At 42.1% G+C, this 24,234-nt stretch overlaps 1 protein-coding gene across 1 annotated transcript in view; it reads right to left on the bottom strand.

Moving 5' to 3' along the window:
* The window catches only part of NR0B1 (nuclear receptor subfamily 0 group B member 1), a 6,253-nt gene extending 2,548 nt beyond the window's left edge, over positions 1–3,705 (bottom strand). The window contains exon 1 of the mRNA XM_018573299.1: positions 2,989–3,705. Within this exon, the coding sequence (XP_018428801.1) occupies positions 2,989–3,607 (619 nt within the window). The 5' untranslated portion in view covers positions 3,608–3,705. The remainder of the gene's footprint in view (positions 1–2,988) is intronic.
* Positions 3,706–24,234: the final 20,529 nt, after the last annotated feature.

Genomic DNA, 24,234 nt, shown 5'->3' with positions numbered 1-24,234 from the left:
TATATATATAAGCAATACAGAGTGCCTTTACAATTGTGAATGCTTACTCTGCATGAATATTGCAGGTCATTTTTCGATAAAGATGTGCCAAGGGAAAACTGTATTATGCTGGGCACTGACAGACTAGGCTGTCCATTTATAAAAAAAAATCTACACTGTTAACTTCAGCACCTGACACCAGATAAATAGCACTAATATAAAAAAATGCTCACTTTTTCTCTAATGCAGCTACTTAGCAACCTACCTGTTTAACGACTGCTCGGACTTACAACCAGCTCTCCTGCCAGTTGGTATTGTACACTGTATGAGAACATGGGTCAAGCCCATCCACATCACCCTTTTACAGTCTATGTCTCGTTCCCGCAGTTGGTCAATTAGTCTGTCAGTATTCACTACTGTACTGTACATTGGTATTTGCAGTATGCAAACCTAAGTCATGTACTGTATATTAGAGCTGATTTCCTTTTATTCCTCACTTAGTGACCAATTCGCTTAACAACCTAGTCATAGGAATGGAACTCGGTCATTAAGTGAGGAGTGTCTGTAATAATAATAATCATAAAAACTGTAACATCAGCCTGATTTAATCAATTCCTTACAAAACTAATACTGTATATTTATTTATATACTATTAATGTTAAAATATTCTAGAGCATGACATTAGAACTACAGTGGTACCTCGGTTTAAGAAACTTAATTCGTTCCACGATTCTGGTTGCGAACCGAATCAAACTTTGATCAGACCGCGATCTCGACTAGAGGAAGCCACGACCTGTGTCAGAGCAGGGAAGATGGCTGCAGTTGCGTTCATCACCTAATGCGGAGTTTGCAAACGGTATCAAAATGTTGCTGAACTTCCTGTTTGCAATTTGAATTGTTCGCGAACAGAAGCGTTCGTGAACCGAGGTACCACTGTATTATGTGTACTTTCTTCTGGGGATTTTCTTCATAACTTAAAAGTCAAAGACTAATGATGTACAGTAACCCTTAACCAATCAAGATCTCAAGTTACTGGTTGCTATTAGTAACTACACATGATTACTGTTTGCACTTTATGCTTGAAAAATGTATTTATTTAGAAGATGCTGATTTTTTTATGCCTAAGATTTTACGTCAGATCCAACAGTGCAAATAAAACAGAAAACGTATTATACTGATGTTTATATGGGAACTGAGAAACCTGTCAGATGGTTTCTCCTAACTCACTTTCACTTCCATAGGGACTAATATAGGTACTTATAACATTCTATATTCTAAATCCTGTACAACAATAATATATTCATACTAGGTTTAACATTTTTTAAAAAGGCAAACCTGATCAGAACCATTCCTTCAGTGATCAGGCCAGTGTAAATGTTATAGTTTAATGCACTAAGTAAATCACAATAGAGTATTATTAAATTCAGCTGTGGACATCTTTGAGACAAATTGGATAATTATGCAGTATAAAATGCCACAAACGGTTTTGCATTTTTAGCTTTCAAAAAGAACCCCTAAATGTAAATACAAACCTAATGGGGTCTTAAATCAACTCAAAATAACCCATTCTCTGGGTCCTTATTGTAGTAACCTTTCAGAATGTTACAAACGTTTATCTCCTTATTGACAAAGTAGTGAACAGAGTCTTAAAGGAATGTTTCTATAATCTATATTCATTTCTATACTATTTCCCTTTACTCTTGTAACCATAAAACCATACTGTTAGATGAATTCAAATGTCAGCATGGCATTCCTGATATGTACAATTTTATATGATCAGTTATATGGTATATTAAATAAAGGCATGTTCCACTGCATGTCCAGAATTGTATCCTTTTAAAAAATTACAAATGTATAAATAAAATAAAACTCATTTTCATAAGCTACCACTGTTATATTAGTTAAACCTGCATTAATGGTACATCAGGACAGAGTAAGTAAAGAGTAATAGGTAGAGGGTCTTTCTTAACAGAGTGATTGTGATATGTAGCTAGTGTTTATCTGGCGCTGTGCTGCATAACTATATTTAATTTTGTACATCTTATAAGACGCATACATATATTAACACCAAGGTTTAGGCTAGGTTCACACCTAGGCGATTGATCTGGTTAGCTGTTTTGTTGTGGCTTATGTGCGTTTTTGTTTGCGCTATTTTGCTTTGAAAACTGCGTAGTTGTTGCATCGTTTTCAATGCATAGAGATCTCTATGGGACCCAAACCGCGTGAAAGTAGTTTCTGCACCTTTTTGCGCGACAGGTGATTATTACCGTGCGACAAATTGCAAAGGTGTGAACAGCTTCCATAGACTTTAATGCAAATCTCTGTTTTATGTGATATCACTCGGCTAAATCAGTGCAAAAAGTAGCTTAGGTGTGAACCTAGCCTTATAGGTATAGAGTACAGAAAGAGAGAAATGGATGTTAGAGTCTGCTGTAAGGATAATTACATTGTAGCCATTAACAGTAGAGTGTAAGCCTAACAGGCAGGATTTGATATGACTGATTCCGTATTTTTTATAGTGGGATTTTTAAGAGTTAAAATGAATAAGCAAAATGTAAAAACAAAAACAGTGTAGAATTAAGTATGCTATCTTCCAAACCTATTTTAAAAAGTTTTACACTCACATGTGAGCTAACCATAACAAATTAACTCACTTGATTCCATTCCTTGACTGAAATAAAAAGGATAATGATGTACAATGCATTTTGTTTTGCATTAGGCAGTTATTTAGTTAAATCACAACACAAACAGCACACCAAACAAAGAAATTATGTGTTTTGTGCATTTGAAGATAATTCTATGTTGTATTTACAAACAAGTCTATGTGAATTATAATAAACATAGAATAAATAATATTATCCTATGTTGTATTTATAAACAAGTCTATGTGAATTATAATAAACATAGAATAAATTATTTTATCCTATGTTGTATTTACAAACAAGTCTATGTGTATTATAATAAACATTGTTGTTGTATTTATAAACAGTCGAACCAGAAATGATTTACCTGGATTAAACAGTACAATCCCTTTCAGATAGACATATTCTTTGGTGCTAATGGCCAGGCTCCAGCACTTCTCTAAAAACTCTTTGATCCATCTGATCTCTGTAGCAGAAGGCAGTTGGGAGAGTTTAGTCTGCTGCTGATGCTGGCTGTTCCCAATTAATAAGTCTTGCTGTGCATGCTCATGAGGAAGTTTTCTCTCTCCTCCTTGCCTGTTGGTTAAAATCCTCTGCAACATGCTGGGCTCTGATGTTTCCACTGTCTCAAAGTCCACCTTGTCCTGGGCAAGTCCCAGCACCAGCAGTGGTGCCCAGCAGCTCCTGACAAGCAGTAACTGGTCCTCCATGGGCAGCTCCTGGAAGCATGGCACACTTTTCACAAACCTCAGGGTCTTCACCAGCACAGCTGATGCTGCCTTGCATGTCACCTGGGGGCTCTTAAGTGTGACTTTCTTCTGTGATCCACAGGAACATCCTTGTCCATATGACCTGCTGTGATCTTCCTTCCGCATTTTGCTGCTGTGGTGTGAATCCCTGTGCTCCTCATTTTTTAGGATGTTGTACAAGATGCTACCATGCCTCCTGTTATCTACAGCACAATGACATTTGTCTAAGAAAGCCATGGGGAAGAGGAGAAGGAGAGGATCTGACAGCTCGTGGGGCTGCCTTGGTTGCTCTTACAACAGCTGATCCTCCTCTGCCTGCCCCTCAGGTTACATTTACACCTTTGTTTCCAGTCAGACAATATATGCAGTTCAAAAGGGGGCAGACGCTCATTACTGGCTGAAAAAGAGAGAGATTCAGAAAGCACACATCTCCTCCCCTTGTCAGCGATATGGTTAGGACTGGAGCTAGGGGGAGCCTTAGAGCTGAGCTGGAGAGATGTCTGTACTGTTGCAGTACAGAAAGCATGTGCTTTCTGTCATGGCTGGTCTCTGCTTCTGGAAAGGCTAAGTGCTTGGCTGTTTATCAACTACCTTCAATCATATCTATACCCAAAAGTAAAATTGGGAAGGGGGTTTAACACCGCGGATGTCAACTGGTTAAAGTGACTCTAAACGCAGGAGTTAAATCTTAAAAATGCATTCAAGTACCTTAACTATTAACAAAAATGCACCTTATTTATGTATCACTGGGCTGCAAATGCTCAAATCATTTCTGAATTCCAGCTGACACTGTCCTTCCTTCTGGAGCGTAGCTGCTTTTGTTCCCCATGGTCCCTATGTGTGTTGTAAAGTAGCCAGCACTCCAAAGTCACTCCCGTGATGTATTACAGTCTCATGTTTAGTTTACCAGATTGTATTGAAATTAAAGTCCATCACTACAGCGAGCTGGTCCACAGGTGGACAACCTGCTGTCCAAGTGTGGCTCCATTGCTCCTGCAGAGTGTGGAGCTACCCTAACACAGGAAGTTACCAGATTAAAATAAAGGAGAAAAAGCTTAAAAAAAGAAAGCTATTGCAGAGCCCACATTTAAGTACTGGTGAGCTGCAATATATTACATCTTTGTATTTGTGTTGTAGATATGCTTTCAGCACACCTCCCAATTGTCCCTCATTTAGAACCAAATTCGTCTGTCACTCTTTCCTCCTCAGTTGTCCCTTCTTTTGGTCTGATGTACAGATATCTATTAATAAGGTGCTATTTAAAAGAGAATTATGGGGCTAGTGAAAAACACTAATGCTCATTATTCAAGCCAACCTGTGACACTGAAGTTGTCACAGGTCGGCTCAATTGATTGGGAAGGCAGCGAACACATATCGCCGATCGTTGACTTTCCAATCCTCTCACTGCAAAGAGCGGTGACCGCAGGGATTCCCCCCTCCGCTCTCTGTTTCTCCAGCGCTGCGTGAAGGAAGGAACAGGGCAGGTTGCAGTTACAGATGGCTTTGCCTTTAGTGAGGAAGAGCCAGCTGTCAATCAGCCAGCGGTGTGGATCTCAACTTTATTACCAGGATCCGTCCTGGCTGCGGCACAGCTCTGTGCTTTCAGCATATAGTGAGCAATAGCCCGCTACATAGTGAGTTTTGGGTCACCGGAGGACATTAGTATGACCCTAAACAGATCTATGGGCAAAAAAGGTTTAACTACCAAAAGTGTTAAACTGACCATACACTGTTAGTTTTAATCTTGTTCAGCCCCGTAGGTTGAATTAGCTGTTTCACCTCAGAAAGTTGGTAGTTATGGCTTCAGTGCTTTCTGATACACTAATCTAGAACATTGGCTTTTGAGTTCTGCTGATCTCCTGCAGCCTCTTGGTAAACATTTCATGTCAACATGTATGCACACCAACTATGGCTGCATGTTTTTATTTAGAGTGGGCTTCCTGATGGAGATAACAACAGTGAACCACACCTGTTCAATCTGCATTACTCCGTTGTAGGTGTTGGTTATGTGTTTAGATGAAGCACTGAGATCTTGAGGAATGCTGAATTAAGTTTTTTAGAAAAGCATTACATATATTAATATTGCATTGTGAAGAACACATAGAAAGAAAAACACTTCTTCTGCATCATAGATAAGCATCATCCGTACAGTAAGCCACGTGCCCGTAGCAGCTGCCCTGGTCCACATGGAAAAGGACAGCCCAGTGCAACTTACCAGGCGGGCCGCCGCCGCCGCTTCCAGAGTCACGGGGCTCACTGGACTCCTCCTGTACTGGCTGCTCTGGAGGTTTGTGGGGGAGTCCTTTGTTATTGCTGTAGAAGGGGAGTGACTGCTAGAGAGCTGCTGTTACTGTCAGGGCCAAAGAGGGGAAAGAGAGGGGAGCACTGAGAAAGGGGTGTTATGGGGGTCTTGAGGCATGGGGGTGCTTATGGGGGTCTTGAGGCATTGGGGTCCTTGGATACAAGGGGAGTGTTATGGGGCCTTAGCTTTAAGGGGTATGTTTGGGTGTCCTGGGGTATAAGATGAGTGTTATGGGGGTCCTGAGGTATGTGGGGAGTGTTATGGGGGTGCTGAGTTATTTTGGAAGTGTTATGGGGGTCCTAATGTATGAGGGGTGTGCTATGGGGGTCCTTAGGCATGAGGAATATTTTATGGGGGTCCTTAGGCATGAGGGAAGTGTCATGAGGGTCCTTAGGTATTAGGGGAGTGTCCTGAGATCTTTAGGTATGAGGGGAGTATTATCGGGGTCCTACAGTATAAAGAGATTATTATAAGAATCCTTTGGTATGGGGGTGTTTTATGGGGTTCCTAAAGTATGGGGTGTGTTATGGCAGTGCCGAGGTAATGGTGGTGAAATGTGGAGGACCTGCAGCATACACTTAGCAAGGGTTATTTTAGCAGAGGGCAAAATAGTCTAGCACCGGCCCTGCCAATAGCTAAAGCATCAGGTAAGTGAAGAAAGGGTGGGTATGAGCTACTAAATGGTTACTGCATACCTGTACTGACTTGCTAGGAAATTTACTAAACTAAAACCAAAGCCGTGTAGTAGACAGTAAGGTGGCAGATCTTATCTGCAGCTTTACATGATACTTCAGTGCTCTGCCAGATACCTCCAAAAAGAGCATACAGAGCTCAAAGCTTTAGCATCCAACTACCAGGTCTCAGCAATATCACATGATGAGAGTCAGGTTGTGTCTGGGTAAATGTTTGGTGTCTATTTACCCGACGTGACCCTGTCTTTTATATTTTACCAAAAAATAACAGTTTTTTTTTGTAACTAAATTTAAGGTACTTTTTTTGTTATATAGTAAAAAATAAAAACCCCAGTGGTGATTAAATACCGCCAAAAGAAAGCTCTATCTGTCTCCAAAAAATGCTATAAAATTAATTTCAGTACAGCGTTGCATGACGGAATAAATGTCAGTCAAAGTAACTCAGTGCTCAATACTGAAACATGGCCTGGCCAGGCAGGGGGTGTAACATCCTGGTCTTCAAGTGGTTAAGAATAAAAAAGAAGTCGTTTGTTTTCTTTAGAAATGTCGGTTTTGCTGCAGCGGGTTCTATACATACAGATTTTCCACTTACAGGCAGTGTAAGGGGACCCCCCCCCCCCAGGCACGATATTTAAAGGAATTCTTCATTTTTATTGTTACCCTTTAAGTGATGTTAAAACCACTGCTCCTTTACAAATTGTATTTTTTAAAAGTTTTTTTTCCTTTGATTCCTGTCCCCCAGAGCAGTACCTGGATTCCTGTACACCTTTTATGGCCAATAACTTGCATATAAGCCCTCTTAAAGGGGACAATTGTTTTTGAAAGTTCTACCCCCATTGACTTGCATTGAGTTCGTGTTCGAATTTGAACTTTTTGGATGTTCTAAAGTTCAAAAACTCGGAACTCGGGCCTGTTCGCCCCATCACTAGTACTTACAACACAATTTAGCTTTTAGTTTTGTATGTTTAGTTGCAATATAGGGTTTTTGTAAAGATTTTCTCTTGGCTAAAGGATTCATCAATCTAGGGCCTTTTAATAACTACTTAAAATGGTACCAGGAGAGGATCTTTGGTATTCTTCAGGACACAATTTTTAACTACAATTGCACATGCATGTACCTGCTGCACCTCCATCTGCTCAAAGAAGTTACTAAACTGACATGCTGATACTCTTTTTTTTTTTTTTTACCTTCTCCTAAGCCTTGACTTCCAATAAACCTTCAATTGGGGGAATATGGGTAGGAAAACTTTCCTCTTTTCCTGTTCTTTCCAGAATAAGTACCCAGCAGTCTTCACAGAAACAACTCTTGCATCTACCTTCAACCACCAGATTGGTAACACGTACATCTCTTCCACACTATGAATGCTTGTCTGATCACTCCACTAGTCAAGCAACCCCTCCATCTAGTTGTTCTTTCCTGGGTCTTACTTGATTAAAGGGTTTGTAAATCTAGATCCTTCTAATAACAACTTAAAATAACAACACAGGCTAGGTGACATGCGTTTAAATGGCTACAGGTAACTTTTTATTTACAAACCAAAACAACAAAATAAACAACATAAAAAAAACATAAACATATGCAACAACCAATGAAGATTTTTTCAACCAGGAGGCAGTATTTGGATGTCATTAAAGACACAGTTTATGAATTTTGTGAAAGCTATGTTGTGACACAACAGAAGTCAATAAAAATTGACTGAACTTGAGCTGGAGTGCGAGTGACTTTTTCACATTTACACTGATTTGCGGTGGCATCCGTGGTCGCTTGGCATCCACCCGATATTCGAGGGTGGTATCCAGTCTGGTGTGCAATGGATTCCTTTTGATTATTGGATGTCATTAAAAACACAGTTTATGAATTTCGTGAATGTGCAGTATGTAAAGTGCTGCATAAATTGTCTGCGCTGTACAAATACTTGTAATAAATAATTTAAAAAATAATGACTAGAATCAACAATGTCCTCAGCTACTCCCCCCACAGGCTTAAAGATGATATCAAACTCTTACTTTTTCTCAGGTAACCTAGCTTCTGGGAGAACAACAGAAGTGTTAAGCGTGAGTATCAAACCCAGACTTCCCCCCCCTCCAGTTTTATAACAATTCAACTAGTCGCCTACCTTTCTAAAGACTCTGTGACTCACCAAATGAGCTTAGGTGACATAACATTTCCTCCACACCTTTATTGCTTTCTGAACTCCTTTCTGTGGGCTCAAAAACCAGATATCCATTCCTACTGCATTTAAATAAAACGAATCGTCCCTCCTGTACCCAATAGTGCAATTCTCCAGTTCTGTGTGCCTAATTACGATTCTCCTGATCCTAGCCACAAACTTTCCAACCTCTCAGTAACCTTTATTTTGGCTTTGTTCAAATGTTCAAAGGAGTGAGCATAAGGCCAAATCCTTCTGGCCACAATATCAGATCATATGATTGAGACACGAAGAAATTCAACCTCTTCTAACAAGGGAATGCCTAAAACCTGCAACAAACATGTAACATGACAGGGATGACCCATAGACACATCACAACAGCGACCCATGGTCATTACCCCTCACCTCCAAACAACATTTTACCGTTTGGACTGTAACACTCTAAACAATTCAAAATACACTCCTTTCCCTAACTGTTTTTGATCATCTGAAATGGATCCGGATACCACTGCAAACAAACTCACGTCATAGGGGATATTTCAAACAGTGAGCAGTTGTTTAGAAAATCTTGCAATAGTTCAGTAGATACTGAGAATCTCATATCTGATACCACTTGCCCATGCCAAAACCTCTTTATGACCTGTTTCACCCTTAGTGAAGTCCTTAGTGACATCATGCAAGCTATGCAGCCTGAAAAGAAAAGGTAATGCTGCTAACCTGCCATTCATTTTTGATACCAACGTGCTCAGTGCAAATTCCATCCCGATATAATACAACAGCAAAGAAAGTCTATTCTGATCTAAAATGCAACCCAATACAAAACTTTAAAAAACTGATCATTCCTTCCAAGCCAACAAGTGTGGCCTTAACCTATTATGTATTCGAACAAATCTAGTAATATTTATTATTCAGTATTTAAATGTTTCTGGCTGTTTATACCTCTCCAGGACAATGAATGTAAGAAATGCCAGCCAACGTATAAGAGGAACATGCTTAGTTTAGGGCATACTATACATTTAAATATTCAAACCTTAGAATACATGCAAATCAATTGCTTTTTCTACACGGTCCTAAGAGAGTATTTTGAATTTGCAGAAATGTTAAAATATAAAATACAGCAATCCAGTGAACTGGTAATTTACAAAATGAAAAGGTTCTGTTTGTGTTTTTATGTGTCTGATTAGACCCTAAGATTAATAGTATGTTGCATCTCTATGTGCATAAAAGGTCGATAGTGTTTACTTTGGTAAAAGTTTTCAGTGAATGCTATACATACGTATTCACTCACTCAATCTCTAGTTTCAGAACAGAAATGATAAGTAAAATGTACATAGTTTAGGATTTCAAGGCTGCCAATGAACTGCTTCTTTTTTCAAGCAGTATGACCTAGTGACTCTCCTGAAGCATTTTAATTATTTATTTACCACATGTGCTGAGGTTTTAATTCAATAAACAGAGTCGAGAACATTATATATTTTTTAGTTTATTTTATTTTCTGGTCTTCGTGTTATACCTATCAATGCTCAGTTTTCTACAAAGCATGTCATCTTATAACTGAAAGGACTGAATCCTATGGGTACTGTAACTCCATAAAGAGGAACTTTGAAAGTGCTAATTAACAGTTCTAGCAGGGTAATTCACAAAAGGGTGAAGAGTTTGGAGAAGGCAGGAGAAGTGAACAATCTAGGACAACATACTGTAGCTGAACTGGAAAGTGAGCTGAATTGGATAATTTTTCCAAATCAGGTATTTTGGCCTAGATTGTTAACTTCTGCCGCCTTCTCCCTTTTGTGAATAACCCTGTAGATGTTCCCTATCACGTAGAAAATCTTCACTTTTAAATTTAGTTTCATATTTGAATTGTTCATTCATTGCTTAGTATCGTGTATGTATACTGTAGGCATGTATACTGGTTTGGTGCATATTTTTTTTCTTTATTATAGTCAGAAATTAAAAATAAATACAATAAAAAGTCACATAAATATGAAACATTATTGGGATTATAGTTAGCACAATTTAATAAATAATATAGCAATAAATAAATAGCAAAGTGTTAAATAATTACAAATAGACAAAAACTGGATATTAATTGGCAACGGCCCTTAATAATAGAAATATGATATCAATTAGAACTTTAATATTTAATAATAACATAAAATATGATAAGACCCGGGAATAAAATCCCGGCTTAGGCACTATGACTTAAACTGTAAATATACTAACATGAAAAAACCACTTGCAAATTAACATAATCACAAATAACAACTGGTTTAACCACCACGACTCAAGTCATAAATATGTATCAATACAGCAAACCACACTATTAGCAAATAACATCTAGAAGTCCTCTTCAACGTGGAAGAGACTAAAGATATCAAGAAAGGCCCAAAAGGGATGTTGCTGCTTTGAAGGCTGCCTTCAACTGAACTTGCGGTTTTCTCTCCTCTTCTTTTATAAGTACTATAGCTGTGTCACAACTGTCAAGGCATGAGACAATTGTATAGACTCGGGGGTGTCAGATAAGTACTAAAAAAAACATGCTAACCACACAATTTATAGCCAGCATTTGTAGCAAAGTGCACATGGAAGGGCTTACAACAATACAAAACACAAAATGTTCCCAACACACTTACCAGCTAGACTGCAACAAAACAAATTGCCCTGTCTAACAGTATGTGTTAAAAACAGAGGTTTTAGTTACACAAACCTTTGACCAAAAATATGTAGAAGCCACACTGCCCTGTCAAGGCTCCTCTGTGAAGTGTGGTCCTAACTTTAATTTTGTGAGTCTCCATGTTGGAGCATATTTAAGCAGTTGATAAATTGAATACAGGTATACCTGGAGGGAGCCCACTCCTCCTTAAAGGTGCAGGGATGCATTGGAGGCCCAGCAATCCAAAATGCACACTGGGACCCCCTCATCCCTTTCACTTTTTCTTCCCTCCATACAGCCCTGTTTAAGGTTTCAGTGAGACATCATGCTTGTGTAGCCCCTACCACCCTAAGTGGAGTGGCTACTGAAATCTATTTTTGCTGGCACTGTGGTCGGTGGCTGATTTGTAGTCTGGTATCATCTGGTAAATTCTAGGTGTTATACTATTTATTGCACCTACTTGAGTGGGGTGTGACCCTTCCACAAAGTGGGGAAGGCAATAGGGGGAAAATGCAGAGTGTCTATGTCTCACCAGCCAATCACTAGGAGTGTCATGGCCAGTGGTTCATGCTGGGGAAGTGCATAAACCATGAATTTTGCCATGAATGTCTGAAGCCCTATACCCTCTCTCCCAATTTTGGCTATTCTTTAATAAAGCATCAAAAAAAGTGCTTAACCTCCCTGGCGGTATTCCCGAGTGTAGCTCAGGGTTACTTTTTCCATACCATAAGTGGTAACCCCGAGCTACACTCGGGAAAGCTGCATAGCATTTACTTACCTTGTCCCTCGAGCCGTGCTGTGTTCTGCGGCCGATGCCGGCTTCCGTCGCTTGCGAGCGTACGCGTCGCAGGGGGGCGAAACCGGCGGGATATTTTAAAAAATTAATTGAAAAAAACGACAAAGACAAAAAACATTCGAAAAAAAAATAGACCGAAAAATGACATGAAAAAAATTAAAAATCATACCGCCAGGGAGGTTAAAGTGACTGGCACTCAATTTACTGTTCACATTCCACAATCCGGGTAAGGATCCAACCTGAGAGTGAAATGTCAGCCCTTCCAGCCTTTGGGGGTCCACCTTAGGCATTTGGGGGTTAGGGGGACACTACACTTGTTATTAGAAAACATGCTGTGCTCTCTCTGTAGAAAACCTATATACAATCTCAGTTTCAAAATGTGAAAAGTTACAATTTTTTTAATAAAACTGATCCAAAACCCTTATAATTTCCTTTTCAGAAAGGATATCCAAATAGCACTCACCATGGCTTGCGCAGAACTGGAGAAATAGATTCATTCTTCTAGTTAATATATTTTTAGTTCCTCCACATCAGTGGCGTAACCAGAGTAACGGGCGCCCGGGGCGGAACAAAATTTTGCAAAAGTGATAGTGAGCCGGCAGGGTTGGTGACTGTGTGATAGCGATAAAATTAAGTGAAAAAAATTGATAAAAAAATAATTAAATAAAAATAAGTAAAAAATAACAAGAAAAAAATGATTAAATTAAAAAGGTGATTAAAAAGTAAAAAATATCATGGCCCACTTGCCATGATAACCAGTTGATTGGCAGGCTCCATCCCTACAGGGACCCGGGCTACCCTGCACAGAAGGAAGACAGGAGCCTTCCAATCAGCTTGTTACTAGCAGTGCTATTGAATTCAATGCACCACCACGCCCCCCTCCCGCCCCAGAAAAAGAAAAAAAAAGTCAGAAATAAATGAAATGTTGAAGAAAAAAATAAAAGAAGGGTGCTTCACTGACCTAAACTCCATGCAGGCGCTGCTCATGATTGAGTGGTCAACTCCCTGTGTCCCACCGCTGGTATCAGCCTCCTCCTTGCCCTCCTCCGATGCCACTGCTGACTGCTGCAGGAGCAGAAGCCTCCTTATCTCCACCACACGCTAGGCGGGCTTTCTCCTCTCTCTGTAGGAGAGGATGAAGAGAAGTGTGGCAGAAGTAGTTCCGCCAGCACTAGATGGAGAAGCCGCGCCTAAAGACCCACTGAGTGGCTTCTCCCTTGCGCCCAGGGCAGCCGCACTGGCTGCCCCCCGGTTGTTACGCCACTGCTCCACACTGCTTTCTTGTTCTACTAAAGGTGTTCACACACATTTTAATCTGGTTGAGAAAAAGAAACCTTGTGTGGTTAGGACTGAAATAAGAAAGAACTGGACAGGAAGATACATTTTTGATATGCACTCTGCGCAGTGCATTCCAGAAGTGCTGTTTATAAACCACACTTCAGATATACACAACTACCTCTCCACCATTTTAATATGTACAGCGGTATCAAAGTGGTTAAGCCTAATATATAAAATATCTATACAATCTATACATGTTCTCTCATGCAGCAAGTGTTTCACAGAGAAGATATCTGCTGCACTGTGTAGTAGCCCCTAAAATGCCTTACATCATTGTGAAACTTTTTGTGTTTTTTTTTAATCAGAACTAACTTGAGAGCCATTATGTTTGGGGAAAGCTGTAAATTGTTTAGTCAAAGCCTTATGTTCTGGATAACATTTGTATGAATTAATTATTTGATGCCAAAATGAATAATACACACGCAGATCTTCTCCAAGTGTCACAGCGGCTTTGAAATATTAAAAGTCAATTGAGCTTTGTTCTCTGATGCATAAAATGGAGAAAGATTGTTCTTGATTTAATGTTAATCACAAACTAAACTATTCATGACCACTTTTGCACAAAGAGCATTAATGTGCTGAACAAAGCCCATCAAATGTGAATGCTGAATTTTAAAAGAACAATCACATAAAAAAGCGTTTTCATTATAGCATGCCTTGGTAGTTACCACTGTGATAATGACCTTGGCAGTATTACCAGCCCTAGTCCTCATTATACTAATATCACATACCCCTGACATTGAGTTTTATAGTGGGAATGTAATCCATTTTCTGTCATCCACACTTTTAATGTAACATTTACAATTCATTGGCGGTGACTTTAATGACTGGATGAACTTTGTAGTGCCCTCAAATTGTAATGAAAATAATATGTGTTCCTTGACCCAAAAGTGACCTTGCTGTTCAGTATTACTATTTGCTGCAGTAAGCCGCTGACTTACAATTGTGAAATTAATCTGCTCTTGACACTAGCATACAGTGGATGGCGGAGACATGCAATTTATTCATTAGATTCACATAAAAGGGGATCATTTAGTTAGGTTCACTTAGCTAACGTATTAAACTGATGCAAAACAAATATACTATTAATATTTAAATGAGGTATTTAAATGAGATATGTTAAAGCCATATGCAATGCCTCCAGTTCTCAACATAAAGTGGTTTTGGTTGATTCAGTTCACTTTTTAGCATCCAGCTAGTTAAACAAGGACCAGAGTTATGAAAAAATCCCTGAAAACTTACATAATATCAATTTTTTAAAATGTATTTTTAAAGCTTAAAGCAGAACTCCAGGCAGAATTTGTATTAACCCTTGCAGTGGGGCTACCCCCACACTGAAAGGGTTAACTGCTCATTTTTGTCTAGGTTAAAAAAAAAAAGTTATACTCTCCTGATCCTCCAAGTCAGCTTGCTTTTAGACTGGTCCCTGGAGCCTGCTCCCCCTCCACTGCAGCAGTCTAAAGTCCCATAAATCACAGTGTATACACATGTGAGGATGCTGAGGAATATTCCAATAGGAGGAGATAAGCTTCAGTGGCTGGAGAAGCAGGCAGCCAGCTTGGTAGTTTGGGTATAACAATTTTTTTAGCACCTCAACAAAAAAGAGCACTTGACTCTTGCAGTGCAGGGGTAGCCCCACTGCAAGTGTTAAGAACACTTTTTCCTGGATTTCTTCTTTAAGGTATGGCAAGCAGCATGGAGTTTACATGCATGTTTTTGCAAACCAGGCACCACTGCCACACAACAGTTCTAAGTGCTCCCTCTCAATAGATTATGCTGTACGCAGCATCACAGGAAAAAAATCAAGGCTTGGGTTAGGACCCAAGCCTTGATTTAACAATGAAGAGTCATCAGCACATTGATGAGCTTATCATTTTGCTCTCTCCTCCTGTATGTTTGTTTTCAGAGTGTTAGATGGACAGCTTTGTACAACACAGCAGAGCCTTACTGAGCCCTACTGAGAGGAAGTACCAAAAAGTGTAACTGGAGGTGTGAAGGTCAAATGTCAGCAAAATAGCAGCTGAAAATTGCCACTGGAGTCTCCAAGAGATACAGGAAGCCATTAGGTACAGGTTCACCAAGTTCCAGCAAGTGATGAAAAATTCACTCCACCAATGATTTTCTAGTTAACACCCCAAAAACATCCACCAAGAAATCTGCTTACTTAATTTAGACATTTTAAAGGCTTGTTTTGTGTGGGGTTATGCTGCTTTTGTACTTTGGCCAACCCCTAGTATGTTTACTTATTTATTATGGGTAGTAGAGCAAGATCAGTAGCAGGGAGCAGCAATGGTTGACCATAAAATAAAAATATTTGTGTCACAGATATGTAAGTATGTGTTCATAGTACAAAAATCTAGTAATGACTATTAGGATCAATCGATCATGTTTACACAGGGCAGCCATCAGAAATTTTGAGGCCCCTTACATGGCTTTAGGCCGGGCCTTCCCCCCCGCACCGCCGCCACTCTGAGCCAGTCACACTGTTATTATTATACATTTATATAGCTCTGACATATATAGTGCTGTACAGAGAACACTGAGCCAGTTATATCACTCTCTGTGCAGAGGAGCTTACACTCTAATGTCCCCCCACAGTCACACTATTAATATTATACATGTATATAGCTCTGACCTATACCGCAGTGCTGTACAGAGAACACTGAGAGCCAGCCACATCAGTCTCTGTACAGAGGAGCTTACACTCTAATGCCCCCCACAGTCACATACTATTATTATACATGTATATAGCTCTGACCTATACCACAGTGCTGTACAGAGAACACTGAGCTAGTCACATCAGTCTCTTTACAGAGGAGCTTACACTCTAATGTCCCCCCCAATGTCCAGTGACACGCTGGACGCAGGACCCACCTGAGACCCCACACATACCTGAGAGTGACCCTGCAAAGCCCACCATAGATGCTGCACAGCCCATCTGATACTCTCTATGGTGGGCTCTGCAGGGGTTGCAGATGGGCTAGTCAGGGCTGCATCTCCCTCCCAGCTCCTCTTACCTGCTCCTGGTGCCTGTACACCTGGCCTCCTCTGCCGCCGGACTGACATCACGTCATTTCCGGCCGGTCCGAGATCAGAAGAGCAGCGGTGCCGATGGGGCCCCAACCTGCTCCGATGCCACTTGAGCGTCTATCCTTGGGCCCGGCGCTGCTAGGGCCAGGCCTACTCCGGCGCTGCGGGGGCCCGGCCGCCTCCTCTTCTGTCACCATCGGCCGATACTCATGTAAGGGTCCCAGGTGGGCCCCCAAGGCTGCCCAGGCCCCTTACATGAGTATCGGCCGTACTCCCCCTGATGGCGGCCTTGCGTTTACATGTGACTGCTGTCACTACTTTCCTCAATATCTTCAACATATTGATGTTCCATTTAAATTACACTGGCCGTACCCCTGGTCACATCTACAACCAGCAATCCTCTTGTTTTGGTATTATCTTGAATTATATCCTTTCCTGAGAAGCAATAAAAGGCTTAAATTTTTTCACAAAGGGTACTGAGTTGTTCAGTTGGAATGACAAGGGACACTGCCAATCTTTGTAACCAGCCTGGTATTTTAGCACCCTCAATTCTTCCTCAACAAAGTCAAACATTTTATTAGCCTGGCTGTAAAAAAGAAAAACCAAGCAGGATATTTAAGCTAAAACTAGCCTCTATTATTTATCAGAAAGTCTTGCTTACAGAAATAGCTCCTAAAAATTAAACATCAGCAGTGACACCACTGTCAGAGGCTGTATGAAATTAGCATTATTCAAGAAAGAAACGGCAACCATCAGTAGGGCACACAAAGGGCAATCCCTTTAATGCGGCAGCCTGCGGCTGTTGCCTTAGATGACATCTCTTTGGGACAGGTCGGGGGGGGAGGGGCAGCAAGCAGAGCAACATGACCACTCTGCTGAACAATGTTAGTGTGCTTGCTGCCCCTTTTCCGGCCCAAGTGTCCCAGATTTCTAGGATCCATTTGGGGAGATGCGTAAGGGCCATACACATCTCCCCTCCAAGATCTTAGCAACCATGGACACCATGGTCAATGTCCAACCAAGCTGAGCAGGACACTCTGGCTAGTGTCCTGACCAGCTCCTGGCAACCAGTGACATCAGTGAGCTGGGCAGAATACTGGGCAGATCCGGATGATACAGAGGCCAGCACCTCCTGTAGCATGCACCACCCCCTTACCCGCCAGCAACACTCCCGCCACCTCAGGCGATGAAAGTTCTAGGGATATCCCTGGGCACACATCATTAGGTGTAACTTACCTTTAAGAGGTTTTTGTTTCGTTTTAAGAGTGATTTTTTACCTGTGAGTTTTTTACCCTAACAGATGACATAATAAAAGATCAACTAGCAGAAAAAACAAAGTCAGCCTGCATTAGAGAACGATTGCCCTTGGGGCATAATTTAGCTCTAGCAAAGGCTATTACAATTTCAAACAAAAGTGAAACTGCATACCCTAAAACACGCTAGACAGGTTCATGAAGTTACTGTCCCAGGGGTATTTTGCCTGCTGTCAGGATGGCCGAGCGGTGAGGGGGAGAGAAGCCGCGCTCACAGCTGTCAGAATGGCTGAGCGTGGAGGAGATCGGAGCCGCTGTCATCCTGTCGGTTTGGCAGAGCGGGGGATCGGTGAATATCAATGATACTTACCGATCCTCCGTGTGACAAGGACAAACACTGGAGCGATCGTCTGATCCCTCCAGTGTTTGTAGATAACTGGGGACACATAGTACTATGTGTTCCCAGTTATGAATGAACAGGCTGTGATTTACCTCACAGCCTGTTCATTCAAGATTGCCTCAATGGGGAGAAGCACTCAGTACAAAGGCTCCTCCTCTGTACTGAGTGCTGAGGCTGCAGAAAAAGAAATTCAAGATTTGGTGTCCTCAATTTCTTTTCTATTTTAAAAGGGAAATGGCATCTGCTTACCGGAACATCTCCCGCACCCGACCGGTCACTGACAACCCCACGATCACTCCCTTGTCATGGACAAGTATCTGGAGCGGCAGCCGCGGGCTCGCAGATCGCTCACAGACCAAGCATCTGACGGAGGGGATATTTCCAACATGGCCGCGGACGACATGCAGCAGGAGAACGACACAGGCATGTCAGGGGGTGAGTTAACCCCTGCCTTCCCGTCCACCACATCTATCGATTATGCCGTGATAGCATCTGAGGTGTCCAAACACCTTAGAACTGACATAGCCACGATAATTGCAGACACCCTGCAGCTGCATCTGGGCAAATTAAATGCTGCCATAGAAACACAGGGGAGAAATCTGCATGTTATGGAACAGCGCATAAGTGTTATTGAGGATGATGCCGCAGAGTCTCATCGTGCTTATGGCGACATGGCAAAACGCTTGCACAACCTGCAGGAGAAAGTAGATGACTTGGAAAACCGCTCCAGACGCAATAACCTGCGGGTGATTGGCATACCAGAGTCTGTGAAGCCAATAGACCTGCGCGCGTTCTGCGCCACCATTATACCCAAAGCCTTGGGCCTCACTGCAACCTGCAGGGTTGAGAGGGCACATAGATTGGGACCACCTAGAGATGACACCAAGCCTAGGCCTGTGATAGTGCGATACCTGGATTATCACGATAAACAGAATATATTTCAATCCTATCGCACTCAACGCAACCTTGTAGTGGAGGGCCTCAAGTTATTGCTTTTCGCGGATTACTCCATGGAAACATCAAAAATGCGGAAATCTTTCCATGACGTGTGCCAAACATTGGTGCGTCAGCGCATAAAACTTGCGTTGCAATACCCTGCGGTGCTTCGGTTTTCCACGGAGGATGGGAAAGAGTGGCGTTTTACCTCAGCGACTCACGCCCAAAGATTTCTCGATTCCAGGGGGCATGCCTCAACATCATCACCGTCCAAGAGTCCTCCTCGGAAGAAAAAGGCCTGAACAGTCACAGTCAAGGGAGGAAGATAAGTTTCTCTTTGTTTTCTTTCTTCATTTACATATTTTAGCGCCTGAGGGGTTGGGCGCGGATGTGGCGTAGATGTTCTGGGCCTAGAAGATGCCTTCTTGCAGTTACTTTGCCGTTACTTGTTATGCGATTTTATGGCATGTCTGGGCACTATTGTTTTACACATCATCAAGATGGCGGGAGGGTGCGATCTAAATGTTATTGGAGCACTCACGACACTGACACAGCCGCGTGAGTACTGGATTCGATCTCACGTGTGGTCAGTCTCTCACCGCTCGCATCGGGAAAAAAGGTAGTCAAGTACCATGGATGTTTTTTGTTTTGTTTCTACATTTTTATTTTTATTTTTATTTTCATTTCTTCAGTTCTGTAACCAGCACGACCAAGATTTATACTTCCCCAACCTGTGTAGTATGCCTCCGCATGGCTGGAGCCGTGCGTCCCCATGTTATGGTTCATGGCACGCACCTTCTCCTTCCTCTTCTACTTCACCCCGAGCTGCTCATCATGCACGTGAATTACAGGGTATATCCGGGAGCAATGGGACGCCCGTGAGAACCCATACCAACATATGGCCATTATCACTTGAAGTATTATCCAGTCCGGCACGGATGCTATGGGACCCCACTTACCAAGGGTGTTTACACTTTGAATGACTTGCTATCTCCACAATGGGTATGTAAACTGTTCAGGGAACTGCAGTGCACCTACGGGATCCCAGGTACTCATTTCTTGCAGTATGCACAAGTGAGTCACTTTATCCACACCTACCTCCCTACCCCATGGTCTATAATGACGCACACATCTTTCTATAGCCTTTTAGCTTCGCCAACACAGAAGGTTTCTCTTTCCACCCTTCTACACCACCTCAAGTCATCGGTTTGCGCTGACCCTCCCTCTGTGTTTCCCAATCATGTTCATAGATGGGCGACACTCCTACAGTTGCCAGTAGAGGAGACGGATCTTTTGTTGCTTAACGGATGGTTGGCCCTCAGGAAGGCTATCATCTGTGAAACATGGAGGGAGATTCAGTTCAAGTTGATACACAGGGCTTTCTATGCCTTCAATTTACGGTACGCCTGCACCCCTCCACACTGGCTATCTACATGCCCTAAATGTCTCATACAATACCCTGATCTGGACCACTTGATGTGGTTGTGCCCCAACATTCAGCAATTTTGGTCTTCAGTCCTGTCCTATATGAGCACACATGTGGGGCTTCAGAGGCCCTGTTCACCAGTCGTTTGTCTATTCCATTCTACACCCTCACCCTCCTCCACACCTGCCCCGAAACACCTATCCCGATGGGAACATTTATGCCTGCTGGCGGCAAAAAAGACTGTTTTGATAAACTGGTTATTACCTTCTCCCCCTTCTTTAGCGCTACTGAAGGAGCTCTTGCACAAATTAATGGCGGTTGACAAATTGGAAGCCCAATTCACCCAGGAACACACTTCCAAATTTTTTGCTACTTGGTCCACATTCCTTTTAACCGAGCTATCCTCGGGTCAACTAGCAGATTTAATGTCATTGTTCCAATATACAAAATGGTACCTGGAATCCAAGATAGCAGGAACTCTGGGTCATTTAGACGTTCTTTAGGGCCCCTTTAGATGGTATTCCCTTTCATGGTGGAAGATTATATGTCGTATTTTATTTTATTTCTTCATATATACCATTGTCTACGGCCGGGATAAACCGTTTTCTGCCTTTGTTATGTGTTCGTTATTCTCAATCTGTGACGATCTTCAGGGTGGGAAAACAGTCGTTTTATGGTCAGGTTTTGGGGAATGCTGTTGCTGTTTTCGCTACTATTCTTCTTGATTCACTTGTGCTGGTTAACGGTTATTAGACTGTATTATGTATCTGTTGATCTTTATCTGCCATGCATATGTTTTTCTCTCTTGTTTGCACCCTCCTGGAGGGTTGTTTTTGTATTGATATTGATACACTATATCTCAATAAAAATTATTTGCTAAAAAAAAAAAAAAAAACGTAAAAAATTATTTTACAAAAGTGAAAACTGCCCCCCCCTTCACCCCAACCACACACATATTATTAGACATGTGCGAATACTAAAAATTAATTTCACATTAAATGAACAAAAACTAAAAACGTTTTCTTTTGTTTCATCAAACAAAACACATTCTTATGCTATTTTGGATTCAGCCATTTGTGTGTTCTGGAGGCAGGGCGCATGAGGTCATATAACACTGCACGTGTTGGGCGCCACCATCTTGGTGTATATCTAGGCATACACCAAGATGGCGGCGCCTATATCGGCGTGTGACGTCACCTGACGCCACGCATGCATGGCGTCATGTAACGTCAAGCTCCCCGCCTTCAAGATGGCGGCATGCATTCACAGAACACGCCGGTGGCCAACATGGCCGCCGCACATTCTCAAACAAATTATTATGTGCCTGAATACATTTTTTGTATATTCGGGCAAATAGTAATTCATTAACCATACGTAGTCCAGGTTTTGTGTTCTGTTTTGTATTTTTACTTTTCTAGATACACTTACTTGAAAAAACTAGGGCTGGTACTGAATAAAATGTTCGTGTTCGATTAATCAAAAACATTTTTCATCGATTAATTTCAATTAATTATAACGCACATACAGATCCAACTACATTGACCTATGCACATACAGCACAGCAATGAAGTAATAAAATGAACTAGGATCACACTAATCCAGCACGTTATTAATCTTACATGCTCCACTCAATATGGCCGCCACTTGAGTGGGGCAACTCAGAATAATAACGTGCTGGATTAGTGTGATCCTAGTTCATTTTATTACTTCATTGCTGTGCTTTATGTGTATAGGCCAATGCCTTGGAGTTTGGTCCACACTTGTGGGCACACTGATCAGCTGGGAAGATTGTAGACGAAAGGTTCGATGTCAATTGGCAGGCTGCACAGTGATGTTCCCTTTACATGTAAGTATAACCCATTTAAAAATTGATAGGGCAGAACAAGTTTCTTGGGCAAACTCACCGGCCCAAGTGGCTCCGTCGGCTAACGAAGGGAAGGGGGAGGACGTCACGGACATCGACGTCACCGGACTCCTCCCCCCTTCCCTTCATTAGCTGTCACAGACATTGGCGTCACCGGACTCCTCCCCCTGCCCTTCATTAGCCAACGGAGCCACTTGGGGAAGTGGGGAGGGGTCCGGTGACATCGATGTTCGTGACGTCAACGGATCTCCGACGGGACTCCCGGAAGCCGGCAGAGAGGTGAGTTTTTTCATTAGCGATCAAAAGCATTTTAATTGATCAAAAAGGTTAACGATTAATCGAGGAATTAATCGTTAATTTCCGCAGCCCTAGAATAAAAGGGATCGGCTTGACAACCTGGCACTTTATTTTTATAGACTCTATTTTAGTTTGACATTTATTGTTTGCCTTCTGTTGTTTTATTTGATAAGAATACTTATATTGTGCCTACAAGTTTAATACCTTTGAATAAAAGTTTTACTGTTATCATACTTTTTAATATATTTTTGTTTGCAGCTTAACAAAATAGGAGTCTTTAAATGGTGTGGATATTGGGGAAAATGGGTGTGGTTACTGGGGGTGTGGCCACTGAGGGGAGCTTTAAAGCTTTCTCGCACAGGGCGCCTAAAGGCCTAAGTCTGGCCCTGCTCTCAGGTGTACTGTGCGTCTCTCAGGTGTACTGTACGGACTCTCAGGTGGACTGTGTGCCACTCAGATGGGCCGTGCGCATTCTCAGGTGGGCTATGTGGCTCTCTGGTGGGCTGTGGAACTCTCAGGTGGGCTGTGCACCTCTCAGGTGGGTTATGTGGCTCTCAGGTGGGCTGTGCGCACTCTCATATGGGCTATGTGGCTCTCAGGTGGGCTGTGCAACTCTCAGGTGTACTGTACGCACTCTCAGGTGGGCTATGTGGCTCTCAGGTGGGTTGTGTGCACTCTCAGGTGGGCTATGTGGCTCTCAGGTGGGCTGTTCACCTCTCAGGTGGGCTGTTCACCTCTCAGGTGGGCTATGCTACTCTCAGGTGGGCTGTGCGCCTCTCAAGTGGGCTATGCAACTCTCAGGTGGGCTGTGCCCCTGTCAGGTGGTCTGTGTACCTCTCTGGGATGTGGTGTCTCATCAGGGGTCTGCAGGCGGGCAGCATAGTGACAGGGATCTGGAGAAGGAGGGGAAGGCGATGTGCGGGCAGCCTGTGCCTGTTTATTTTCAGATGAATGTGATGCCGAATGGCCAGTCTAATACGCCAATGCAGTAGTAAGTTATAATAGAGTATGCTATATATTTTTTTAAAGATGTGTCCCATTTTCACCACCCCTTGTGCCACCTCCAATGGAGATACTCCATTGTGCAAAGTCCATGCCGTTGAGAACTGCCCCATACTGTGGCTGAAGCTGTATATGTTTCGGGGGGCTGCAGGCAGATTGGCGTCCCATATCAGTGGTAACAGACTAGTGAGCAAATACATTGAAATGGAACTAAACCAAACACTCTACACAGTGCATACTTCAGACATACTTGTCTGAGGTATGCATCCGTGTATCTTTTCTGCCCACTATCACTATTTAATTTATGATTGTTACTAAAAATAATTTTGACCGATAATGCTTAACAATTATCCACCCCTTGGGTGTCAAATGTACTAGACAAGCCACTAATTAATACCTAATTAAATGTGTTATATATTTCTAAATCTTGTAGTACAGGATCCAGAAGGAGAGTACAGGATTAAGACCAAAATAGGTACTATATATTTACTTCTGAATAGTCATGAGTCTGACCCATCTATAATATACACACAGTGCAGCTTTTTTTTTTAACAGTGCCCCTATACACAAACTGTTAATAGGCCACTTTCACACGGCCCACTGAGGAGGGGATCCATGCATGAACGGAACGGATGTCATTGTTGTGACAGCCATGGCCGTCCATCCTGCAATGGAGAAAAAAACTGAAATAACCAGACCCATGTTGGTCTATGGGGGATCGAATG

Source organism: Nanorana parkeri, unplaced genomic scaffold (genome assembly GCF_000935625.1).
Source record: "Nanorana parkeri isolate BGI_ZX_2015 unplaced genomic scaffold, ASM93562v1 scaffold2321, whole genome shotgun sequence".
Classification (NCBI taxonomy): domain Eukaryota; kingdom Metazoa; phylum Chordata; class Amphibia; order Anura; family Dicroglossidae; genus Nanorana; species Nanorana parkeri.
The sequence above is the reverse complement of the archived record's forward strand: the minus strand, read 5'-3'. Positions and strand labels throughout refer to the sequence as shown.